The following is a 12,792-nucleotide window of genomic DNA, read 5'->3' as shown; positions in this document are numbered from 1 at the left end:
CTCACACACCCTAACCACTTACACCTAAAAAAAACACACCCTAACCTCACACACCCTAACCCTTTACACCTAAAAAACACACACCCTAACCTCACACACCTAAACCACTTACACCTAAAAAACACACACTCTAACCTCACACACCCTAACCTTTTACACCTAAAAAACACACACCCTAACCTCACACACACCTAAACTACCTTACACACCCTAACCACTTACACCTAAAAAACACACACCCTAACCTCACACACCCTAACCACTTACACCTAAAAAACACACACCTAAACTACCTTACACACCCTAACCACTTACACCTGAAAGACACACACCTAAACTACCTTACACACCCTAACCACTTACACCTGAAACACACACACACCCTAACCTCACACACACCTAAACTACCTCACACAACCTAACCTTACAAACACCTAAAAAATACACTCCCTAAACTCTTAAACCTAAAAAAAACACACACCCTAACCTCACACACACCTAAACTACCTCACACACCCTGACCTCTTACACCTAAAAAAAAACACACACCCTAACCTCACACACACCTAAACTACCTCACACACCCTGACCTCTTACACCTAAAAAAAACACACACCCTAACCTCACACACACCTAAACTTCCTCACACACCTAAACCTCTCCCATCTTAACCTCCCCTTACACACTTAAACACCCTCTCACATCTAAATTTCCCCTCACACACATATAAACCACCCCTGACACCTAACCCCCTCTCACACACATAACCCATTCCTCTTACACACATAAACCATCCCTTATACACACCTAAATCCCCAACACACATCTAACCACTCCTAACAGTGACCACAACCCCCTCATGCACCTAAACCACTCTTAACAGACCTAACTCCCCGCACACACCTAAACCACTCCTAACAGACCTAAATCCCCGCACACACCTAAACCACTCCTAACAGACCTAACTCCCCGCACATACCTAAACCACTCCTAACAGACCTAAATCCCCGCACACACCTAAACCACTCTTAACAGACCTAACTCCCCGCACACACCTAAACCACACACACTTTAACGACCTTACATACCTAAACCACCCCTAACACACACCTGCACCACCCAACACACCTAAACCTTACACACCTGAACCCCACTAACACCCCCCTAAATCCACTAACATACCTAAACTAAACCAGACACATCTAAACCACACACCCAAACCACAACCCCCTCACACATCTAAACCACACACCTAACACACTGCTAAAACAGACCAAAACCCCCTCACACATCTAAACCACACCAACACACAAAAAGCCCACAGTTAAACCATCTTACACACATGAACCTCACACTTATCTAAACCACCCCCACACATAAACATCCCACACCTAAACCACCCTTCACGCAAACAATAACCTCACACACTCCTAAATCATACATAAAACCTCACACACCTAAACCACCACCCTCCACACTCTAACCACCTTACACACCTAAACCACCCCTCACACAAACAGTAACCTCACACACCTAAACCTCAGATGCACCTAAACCAGCCACCTCCACACTTTAACCCCCTCACACACACCTACATCACACCTAACACACAAACCTACACTTAAATGACCCCTAACACACAAATTTCACATGCCTAAACCACCCCACATACCTACTAAACCTCACACGCCTAGACCCCCTCACACACTTAAACCACCCCTCACACGCACCAAACACACTACCTCACACACCTAAAACCCACTCTCACATCCTAACCTCTTACACCTAAAAATAACACACACCTAAACTACCTCACACACCCTAACCTTTTATACCTTAAAATATACCCTAGCCTCACAAACACCACCTAAACTACCTAACACACCTACAAAAACACACACCTTAACTACCTCACACACCCTAATCTCTTACACCTAAAAAACACACACCTAAACTTCCTCACACACACCTAAACTACCTCACACACCCTAATCTCTTACACCTAAAAAACACACACCCTAACCTCACATACATCTAAACTTCCTCACACACTCACACCCTAACCTCACAAACACCTAAACTACCTTACACACCCTAACCTTACAAACACCTAAACCACACACACGTAAACCTCACACACAAACCACCCCAATACACAAAAAGCCCACACAGTTAAACCACCTAACACATAAACCTCACACATACCTAAACCACCCCCACACAAACAGTAACCTCACACACATTTAAACCTCACACACTCCTAACACACACCTCAGCCTCACACACACATTTAAACCTCACACACTTAAACCACCCCCACACACACCTAAACCTCACACACATCTAAACCACCTTACACATCTAAACCTCACACACATAAACCTCTCTCTCACACACACCCACGTGTTCATTGCTCTCTATGATCATAAACGCGCAGTATTTTCAACATTTAACACGAATTTGCAGTAAATTCGTCTGAAAACATGGCGTGCGCGTGCACGAGCGATGCGCACCACCGACATTCTGTACAGGTTTCGCGCATTCGTGACGTCGCCGCTCGCGCCCCTCAGCAACCATCCTGCCGTACAGAGCGGGTGCGCGCACGTTCGCCCGTGGTCGCGCCCCAGCCGCTGTGGCTGTGAAACGAGGGGGTGTCGAGCGCGCGCACGAATGCTCTAGAATGGCGATGATGGGGGGAGGGGAGGGGAGGGTTGCGCGCGTACGAGCGCGTGTACGTGCGCGTGCACGGCGGGAGTCTCTTTGTGCGGGCGGCGAGAAATAACACACAATAACGATGGCGGACGAGAAGCCCAAGGTGAGAGAGAATTAAAATTAATATAATAACAATAATCATAAAATAATTCGCAAATCACACAGAAGATACGGCATGAAGGAAAAAGAAGAATAGAGTGATGGAGAATTAATGGAGAGTTTGTGTGTAGAATAATTCCGCGTAGTGGATAAATACTGCAACTGCTGTTGTAGAATCGCCGGAAGAGTCGTGAACGCGCATTTAGCACGTTAGCTAACATGCTAGCCAGCAGCGCGGGTTCAAGCAGCGTAATGAATGTACGGGTGCTGGTTCGGGTTTACAGCACAATTCTGTGAAATGCGGGAAAACACGGACCTTATTTAAGCGCTGATGTGTTAAGAGTAGTAGAGAGGTACAGTCTGAGAACTTGGGCTTTGTTTTTAAGCCGGTTTGAAGACTTTTATAGCAGAACAGCCGCCCAGCTGCGGGTCGGTGTCTGCAGGCTGCGCTGTGTGGAGCGCTGGAGTCTGGAGAAGTGGAACAGACTGAGAACATGTGTCGATTCTGAGCCAGATATTCACATTAACACCATCATCAGTCCTCCACGCGTCTGTGTGTATACACACTAACCAACCACACATCTGCTGCGATTAATCACGACATGTTTTCTTCATAACACTGAAACCTTTAATAAAAAGTTAAACACAGTAAGATTTTTACATACAATACCATTTAAAAGTAGCCAAATTCAGAAAGTCTACACACTCTTTGTAATTTAATCTGAGCTTTTTCCTGAGGTAGAGTCACCTGGGATAGTCTTCTTAACAACTTGAAGGAGATCCTAGAGGTGCTAAACAACCCCAAATCACCCTTCTTGTGGGGGCCAAACACGTTTGTTTTTACTGTTTACTACCTAATTCCAAATCTGTCCCTTAATTGTTTCTACAATGTAGAAAATAATTGAATTAAGTAAATAAAACTGTTAAAATAAGTGTGTCCAAACTTTTACCTGTTACTGGATATTTAGATATGTTGTTAAATTTGACCTTTTTTTTTACTTTAAACACAGATTTTGAGCATCAGTTGGATTTTGCAACATCAATGCAAAATCTGAAAAATTAAAAAAGATTTTCCTTAACGAGATACATGGGTGAAATAAACGGACAGGAGAGGAAAAATGGCACATACGTCTCTGGAAAAAATAAGAGACCACTTCAGTTTGGCTATTTATAGGTATATGTTTGTGTTAAATGAGCATTGATGTTTTATTCTATAAACTATGAACAACATTTCTCCCAAATTCCAAATAAAAGCATTTATTTGCAAAACATGAGGAATGGCTAAAAAAAACCCCTAAAACAAAGCATAGATTTCAGACCTCAAATAATGCAAAGAAAACAAGTTCATATTCATAAAATTTAAAGAGTTTAGAATATCAAAATTTGGTGGAATAACCCTGGTTTTTAATCACAGTTTTCATGCATCTTGACATGTTCTCCACCAGTCTTACACTCTGCTTTTGGATAAATTTATGCCACTCCTGGTGCAAACATTCAAGCAGTTCAGCTTGGTTTGATGGCTTGTGATTATCCATCTTCCTCTTGATTATATTTCAGAGGTTTTCATTTGGGGAAAATCTAAGAAACTCATCAATTTTATATTGTCTCTTTTTTTTCCCAGAGCTGTATGTAATCCGTATTTTAGTGTAAAATGTAATCTACCTTCTAAACTTCTTAGCAGTAGTGATGCCATATAAAAACCTTTGTGGCTCAGTGACGAGACCAGAAGGAGTTAAGCATGGACCCCATCTGGGCTCCACACTGCACAAAGGGCCCAGACTGGATCCATGTAAGATAAAGGTGGGCTAAAACGCTGGGATCCTTTGGGAAAGCACATCTGGCTCTAAGCCCGTGTGTGAACCCATTCAGAGCCCACACCCACCTGAAACTTGTCTAGTCCACAATCTACCAATGTATATGTGTAGGTAGTATATTTTGATAGAAAGTAATTAGGTGTTAATTTTTTGACACTTGAAAACATTCTTCTGTCAGCAAACACTGAATTGGCATATAAAACACAAAAAAACTTTTTCAAGAATTATGATCATTGTACTATTAAAATGTTATGTGCACATAAACCTTCCCCTCTTACTCATCCCAGATGCACTTAATATAGTAAATTATGTATGCCTGGTCCATATATACAAGGCATTTCCATTAACCCTTTGTTTACACTGTCAGTTCAGTGATGTTAATATGTCTATTAGATTATGCAGGAATAAAAGCAACACTAAAACAACAGGTAAAAAGACAAGAAAGAGACTGACTACTATATATTATATACTATATATTTTAATAATAATTCCATAATATATAGCCTCAAATTTCAACATTACACTGCAGCAAGTGTTTTAATGTACTGCAGACTGCAGCTTCAGTTGTGTTGGGGTGTTCAACTTCAGCTGTGTGTTTGTGTGTGTGTGTGTGTGTGTGTGTGTGCAGGAGGGTGTGAAGACTGAGAATAATGACCACATTAACCTGAAGGTGGCCGGACAGGATGGCTCGGTGGTGCAGTTCAAAATCAAGAGGCACACGCCGCTCAGCAAACTCATGAAAGCGTACTGCGAGAGACAGGTGAGCAGAGACCAGCGGACAAAACAGCAGCCATGTATACAGAGCTGTGTGGGCATTTGTGTGTTTCGCCCTTATTTCAGTCAGAATTTGATCAGCATTCTGTGTACATATGTCATGTTATATAGTGGGAAAACTGCAGCTCATTTTCAGATGCGGCATTTTTTATGTACAGATTCTTTTGTCTTTTTAACATTAGTGGGTGCAGCTTACATTCAGGTGGAAATGATGGTGGATGATCAAAGTGAAATTGTATCACTTTATCATAGCATTCAATTATTAAATTACTTATTTAAAGTTTGATTTTGGCAGCAACACATCTCAAAAAAGTTGGGAAAGGGCAATAAAAGATTGTTCTTGTGTAGTGTTTAAATGCTTCTTATATTGGTTTAATTGTATCTTAATTTAAGCTCACTGAGAAAAGTGGTTAAATTCACATTTCTGATTTAAAAATTTTAAAGTCTCTTGGTACCATGTCAGTCTTTTTAGATAGGGGATAGAAAATACTGTTTGTATTGCAATATTTTGTTTAGCAATATTGTATTAATGTTTAAAAACAGTGATTTTTAATTATTAGTTAGTTGAAATCTAATAATTGTTCTCAGACAGTGATTCATTTAGTGTTGTGTTCAAATCCTGCCCACCAGAGGCAGTGTTGTATGCTGTTGTTAGTTCCCACTGTTCTGTTTTTATAAAAAGTAAACTTTTCTTGATTTTATGAATATGATTTTGTGCTTTTATACTGTTTTTTTCTGAAATTTTATTTAAACAAATGCAATATGCTGTCTTGCTTAGAGTAACACAATATATGTGTTAGCCCTTTATTGTGAGACAAGTTCTTGGCCAAAACAAAGCCCTCTATTTAGGTAGTAGTGTAGCTCTTTCACTATAAATCATAAGAATCTATCTAATTCTAGGTTGTAATTCATCAAAAAATGACACTAATAACTAGCATGTGTCTCTGAGGGCCCCTGTGCAGTAGTGCAGTCACCCTATAGGCCACTAATGTACAGGGTTAAGGTGGTACAAGTGTCAGCATGCTCCTGTTGGCTAGTAAACCGGTGTTCTTGGCCAGGCTGCTGCTGCTAATCTTATTGTAGGCTGTCTAATAGGGGTGGGAATCTTTTACTATCTCACGATTCGATTCGATTCCGATTTTGGGGGCCACGATTCGATTCAAAATCGATTTTTGATTCAAAACGATTTGATTTATAAAAATTTATTGAAAACTTATTGAAAAAAAAGCCTCCAAAATATACACTGGTCCTGAAGCAGGTAATGTGTTACAAAAACAATAAAATGTGCAGAAATTTGGGTCCTCAGTGACAGAGGAATCACTGGGATATCACAATGACGTTAATGAACAATAAATAAATAATAAATAACACTGCTTTATTACCAGGCTACTAGCGGTGGTGTGTAGGTGACGCTGCTGGGCTGATGTGATGATAGCAGTGGAGCGCTAAAGTTCAGGAGCAGCTGCTGATTAACTAGTTAATTTAAGGTCGTTGTATTTCTTCAGAAAGGGGGCAGGAGGTGGAGAAATTAATTCATATTGTCCATTCCTTAATTCCTCTGTGATGAGGAGCTGAAATTAGCTCTGATTAGCTTATTGTTATTTTTCCGTTCCGCCTTAAATGCTGCAGCCCGCTGCCACCTGTAGCGTTATTTAAGGTGGAACTGGAAAGTTAGCTAGTTAGCTAGCTAACAGAAACTGAAACTAACTACTAGCGATCTTTTTTATGCTTGTTATGAAGCATTCTGCCATAAAACATTAAAACTACACGTTAATCTAAGGTAATATAGTGCTTGTTCTGCCATCTTACCGGTGATTCTCATACACCTACGCTCTGTGTGGGTCTGACGGTAAGTTCAAACTGCAGCGGCCACGGTCGCTTTGGGCAGTGGGAGGCGGAGCGAAAAACGCTTCGTGCCGCTGCAGTGTGAACTTACCGTGAGGGGTAGGGCCAAGGGAAGAAATGGGATTGGACCTTAGAATCGATTTTGGGACATTTTAAATCGATTCTGAATCGTAGTAAATGAGAATCAAGATTCTTATGTGAATCGATTTTTTGGCACACCTCTACTGTCTAATGGATTGCACTGCCATGAGGAACCCCCACCCTCAGTAGAAGTAGGACGTTGCACAATGCAGAAATCCGTAAGGAAGAAAATAACCGTTCCGACTCTCTCGAACTGTGGTTAGGACCGCTAGTGCTGCTGTGTGGCCGAGAGCAGTGGGGATCCGGATTGGATCTGCCGGGTTGGTATTTATAAAGTATTCATCTCGCAGTAGAAGAGCTTATCCAGGATCAGATTAGTCTCTGGTTTAGTCATAATAACTGATACAAGATCAGAAGTGCTGCTGCCAGACGCTTGGCCGTATCTGACTGGGGCTCTGATAGGACAGGCATGGGGGCTTCTCAGGGCAGACTGTGGGTTGTGCAGACAGGTTTGTTTTTTGTGCACAGTCAAACCTGACTAATAGGGCTGTGTATTGGCAAGAATTGTGAATACGATTCAGCACGATGCTGCACCAATAGCTTCAAGTTTTAAATGCAGTTTATACGATTTTATTTAAAATGATGTATTGGCCGATTCCAAGCATAAATATAAAATGCTGTGTTATTTTCAGGGACTAACAATGAGGCAAATCCGGTTCCGGTTTGATGGACAGCCCATTAATGAGACAGACACGCCCGCACAGGTATGATTATGCTTATTATTGAGTTACATGTCACATGTATTATTGAGTCACAAAAGAGAAACAGTCCAGGTCGGTAAGAGCATAGGCTTGAACTGTTTAAAAAAAGGGTCAGTGGATGATAGATTACTGAGTATAACCTGTTGATGCTTTCTAAAATATAGAGTAAAAAGTGAGTATAAGTCCAGAGTGAGCAGAGAAGTTAGATGTGTGACAGTCTTCAAATATTACGAACTCATTATGAATTAGGTGAAGTTTGGGAAAAGGTAATTAGAATTCCACAGATTAATAAAAAAAAACTTGTTTAGCTGTAAACAGTCATTCATACTGGGAGTTCATTGAGAAATTGTGGTTCATTATAGAGAAAAACAAGAGACTCAGATTTGTTTACAGTGGTAGTAAATGGATTCAGACGTCACCATGACACAAAAACACCCTCTTTATTTACTATCCAAATCACCCATTTAACCTACATAGTTCTTATAGATTATTACAGTGGCATGAAAAAGTTTGGCCACCCCTGATACTTTTCATGATTTTTCTTTATAAATCATTAGTTGTGAATCACTGAAATTGCTAATCCGAAAAAAACAATGATTTATAAAGGAGTATCATGAAAATACCTTTTGCTTTGGTGCCAACTTTGCCCACTCTTAGCTGATTCTGTAAGTGGGCTTCATGAGGTTGACCCTGGAATGGTTCTCCAACTGTCTTAAAGAAGTTCTAGAGGTGCTGAGCTCTTGCTATCTGCTGTTTTTCATTCTGTGCTTTTTTTATGCAGTTTTTATGTCAGGTATTTGTGGAGGCATACATTTTTTTTGTCTACTGCCAACTAACATATGGGTTCCTTAACAGTTTTTAATTATTTCATTTTCTGTATTTCAATATACATTATTTACAGCATCTGTCACTGACTACATATCAACCAAAAAAAATACTATATTGTGATAGACATTTTGGCCATGATGTCAAATAAAATCAAAATAAATAAAGTTATCTTTCAGGAAAACAGAATAAACAATGTATCAAACAGCATCTCTTCAGATAATTACCTTTCTTTAGTGAGTTTCACTCCAAACTTATTGAATTATTGTTTACATCTGAACTATTTACTTAATAATATAGATAATTTAAATGAAAGCATGGTGGAAGATAAATTCAGCTAAAGATTACGTATTATAATATTCTAGTTTTGCTGAAAATGCTGTGTAACCAGTTTGTTGAAACACTGTGGTTTATTGAACAGTTAACCCCTCGCTGTCCCTGGGGGTCCTGCTGCTGAATCGTTGTGTTTAAAAATACAAAAACGACATCTGTCAGTTGCAAATGCACAGATGTAAATGCTCCTCATTTCCTTTCATCTTTACAACACAAAGGAAGTCTGGCATTGTGCGGCTCTCGTCTGTCTCGCAATCAATAAACACAGTCAATAGATCAATCGAGCTGGAATGCTCACACAGCCATTATGTACAATAAGGCCTGGGCTCCTGCTGACAGCTCACAGTGCGCTGACTTTATTGTGGTATTAAAGATGAAGAGTGTGGAGTAGGATTGAATGAAGATGCATCAGAGACTTACAGACAGCCTGAGTCAATCTAACAGGAGACATTTACTAGTGTAGAAATACCAGTATTGTGATCATTTGAACATACTTCTGTGATCACTGTGGCCCTGTTTAACATCAGGGGGATTGCTAAATAGCTGTTGTATTGTTAGATAATTAATGTTATCAGAACAGTACATTAACTAATAAACATACTGCATATTAAAATGCACAGTAATGTTCTAAAAACATAATGTATGCTATAAACTAACATTACACTGTTTACGTAATAGATGTATGTAAATAGATCACATCCTCTACAAAGACAAAATAAATACATAACGATATACACTATATTGCCATACGTAAGGTATATTTAATTAGTAAAAATACTGCCCATAAAATAAGCCTAACAGTGATTATTGCTCAAATGCAGTGTTAAGAATGTCAGTAAAGTACATAGAGATGTGGTTCACTTAGGGTGTGCCCTTAAACAGCAATATCACAAACATATTTTGATTCCTTGTAGTTAAAGTGATCTTCTTGAACGCAGTCAATTTTGTATTTATTGTATTTACTTTTAATACATATTTGTAGTTTATATGCATGCAATATATATGCTGCACTTTAATTTTCTGTTAGAGTTTTGTTGTTCAGTTACTTTATATTAAGTTACAGTTTATGGAATTGATGAATGTTTATAGATTTTTTTCTATTTAGTGAACGTATAAAACTGTTATATTTATGCTTAATAAAACACTAATTAATTAATATTGCCAATAATATCATTATTGTAAAAATACCCTGATATACAGTGATATTATTTTTGGACCATATCGCCCAGCTCTGATCCTTACCCTTCTTCTCTCTCTACAGTTGGAGATGGAAGATGAAGACACAATCGACGTTTTCCAGCAACAGACAGGAGGCTTCATCTGAGTGCACCAACTTTTGCCCTTCCCGCCTCTCTTTCCCTTTCTCCGCCATTCTCTTTCTTCCCCTCTCTCTCTCTCTCTCTCTCTCTCTCTCACTCTCACTCTATCGTTCTCTACTTCTCTGTGCTATTATCCACTTCCTTCACTCTTCTTAATGGCCACTGTTGTATAGTGTTTTATTCTGTTTCCTTCCTGCTCTTTTTTTGTACATAAATAATTTCCTCCACACGAAAAATATGAAGCTGGCAGTGTTGAATGCTGTGAGATGTAAAACATGTTGAGCCTCGGCCATTCAGACGAGGTAATTCCAAAAACTCCCCTGAAGATCAGTCTGAGGCCCAGCTCTGTCTGTCTGTCGCAGGTTTCAGCTGCTAAGCTACAGGTGATCAGGGAGAATGTTTTTTTGTTTGTTTGTTTCACCACATTTACCCAAATGCTTTACACCAAACATGAGTAAGGCAATGAGGCAAGGTACAGAGCATCAGTAAATCAGATACTGTAGTGATACAGTTGTGTATACACCCATACACCCACCATTATACTGCTTTACTTTGGCTCAGGCTCATTTAGTGCAGGCTTTCAGCACGTCTCTGTGTAGTGCTCTCCATCTAAATTCCACATAGCCTGTTTTACGTTTTACTTCTCAGGATTTTACCATGTTTTAAAGATACTACAAAGCTGTATTCATTGATTAGTGAGCTAATTAGGTAGAACTGAGAGGGAATTCCACTGAAATGTCACATATTGGTGTAAGCAAAGTTGTTCAGAATGGGCTTTTGGTGTGTGTGTATCTATAAATGTAATATAAACCGACGCATCACCAAAGCCACAAATGAACCTACTGAGATAAATGTAAAATAGTGGCAAATCTGGGGAAAAAAACTTTCTTTGGAAATTATGTAATCTACTTTTGTCATAAATTGATGAACAGTCACCTATAAGGTGAACTACCTTATAGTTCACTAATCCACAGATCCATACTGTAATCCACATTTCTAGAAGATAAGGTTTGCAGATCAGTCAGTTTTACATTTTTTAGTAATATTCTTGGTTTGGAATGAGGTAAAATATATGTACCATGTTACCTGTGTGAAGCTGGGTTATGGAGCAGGGTTGCTGTCCACATTCACTAAATAGTAATAATAATAATAATATTCTTCTTTTTCTTCTTCTTCTTCTTCTTCTTCTTCTTCTTTTTCTTCTTCTTATTATTATTATTATTATTATTATTATTATTATTATTATTATTATTAAATATAATCAGCTTCACTTTCTGTTGATGACAAATTGGCATTTTATCTATTTTTAAAATGTAGTAGTTGTGTTAGATGAGTGAGAATATCCCAGCTGAAAATCCCAGCTCAAGACCAGCTTTTTCACTGGTAGCTGGTTTCAGATGGTTGTCCAGGTGGGCAACATAACCTGTACTGGTAATCTAGCTGATTAACCAGTTTCTGACCAGTAGTTCTAATATTCTTAATTTTGGCCATGCATGGTTATACTGGTGTCTAGCATGGTCATGTTCATTATGCTTTTAGACCAGCTAAACCAACAAAATCAACCATAAACATTTCCTCGATAGCAAAGAACACTAAATACATGTTGCATTACATCTTTTAATGTTGAGGATGGGGAAACAACCTGTACACAACCTTTTCTATATTAACATTCTCTCATAGGCATAGGCTAGTATTTAAATTTTGACATTGAATTAGCATTTATTTAAAGAATTTAAATTGATGGGTCTCTTCTACATTTTTCTGATACACAATGGTTTTGAAGAAAGCTGCTCTTTTCAAATAGTAATAATAATAATAAGAATACTAATTATTATTATTTAAATATATATTTCTACACTGCAAAAGCACAACACAACATATAACAATAGAATACAAATGTAAGTGAAGGTTAATACAAACAGTACATATAAGCCAGAACATATAATCACTGTAAAGTGAACATTGGTTTAACATACTTTTGCTATCTGGCAACCAGTTTAACCAGCTTAACCAGCTTGAGCTGACCATGCTGTTTTTATTTAATATTTTTTCAGCTGGGATATAATAAGTAGGCTATATGAATAACGACATCCTGATATGTTTCAGTCAAGTCAAGCATCTGTATTGTCTAATGAATCACTTGTTAAAATAAAAAATATGCTCTTTTTATCATACCTTTTGGCGCATCATCTGTTGTTTAGAAAAGCACGTGCAGGCTAAAGTTGGCTG

General features: G+C 38.8%; 1 protein-coding gene across 1 annotated transcript; it reads left to right on the top strand.

Moving 5' to 3' along the window:
- Positions 1–2,700: 2,700 nt before the first annotated feature.
- sumo2b (small ubiquitin like modifier 2b) lies at positions 2,701–12,737 on the top strand. Its single transcript, XM_022682909.2, has 4 exons — positions 2,701–2,815; positions 5,254–5,385; positions 8,018–8,089; positions 10,506–12,737. The coding sequence occupies exons 1-4, from the start codon at positions 2,795–2,797 to the stop codon at positions 10,566–10,568; spliced, it is 288 nt and encodes a 95-aa protein (XP_022538630.1). The 5' UTR covers positions 2,701–2,794; the 3' UTR covers positions 10,569–12,737.
- The last annotated feature ends 55 nt before the right edge of the window (positions 12,738–12,792 follow it).

This window comes from Astyanax mexicanus, chromosome 3 (genome assembly GCF_023375975.1).
Source record: "Astyanax mexicanus isolate ESR-SI-001 chromosome 3, AstMex3_surface, whole genome shotgun sequence".
In the NCBI taxonomy this organism is placed as follows: Eukaryota; Metazoa; Chordata; class Actinopteri; order Characiformes; family Acestrorhamphidae; genus Astyanax; species Astyanax mexicanus.
The sequence above is the reverse complement of the archived record's forward strand: the minus strand, read 5'-3'. Positions and strand labels throughout refer to the sequence as shown.

Excerpts from the sequence above, each read along its gene's own strand:
- sumo2b (XM_022682909.2), top strand. The coding sequence starts at position 2,795 with ATGGCGGACGAGAAGCCCAAG. Across the intron at positions 5,386-8,017 it reads AAGCGTACTGCGAGAGACAG|GGACTAACAATGAGGCAAAT; the intron begins GTGAGCAGAGAC and ends TGTTATTTTCAG. Across the intron at positions 8,090-10,505 it reads AGACAGACACGCCCGCACAG|TTGGAGATGGAAGATGAAGA; the intron begins GTATGATTATGC and ends CTCTCTCTACAG.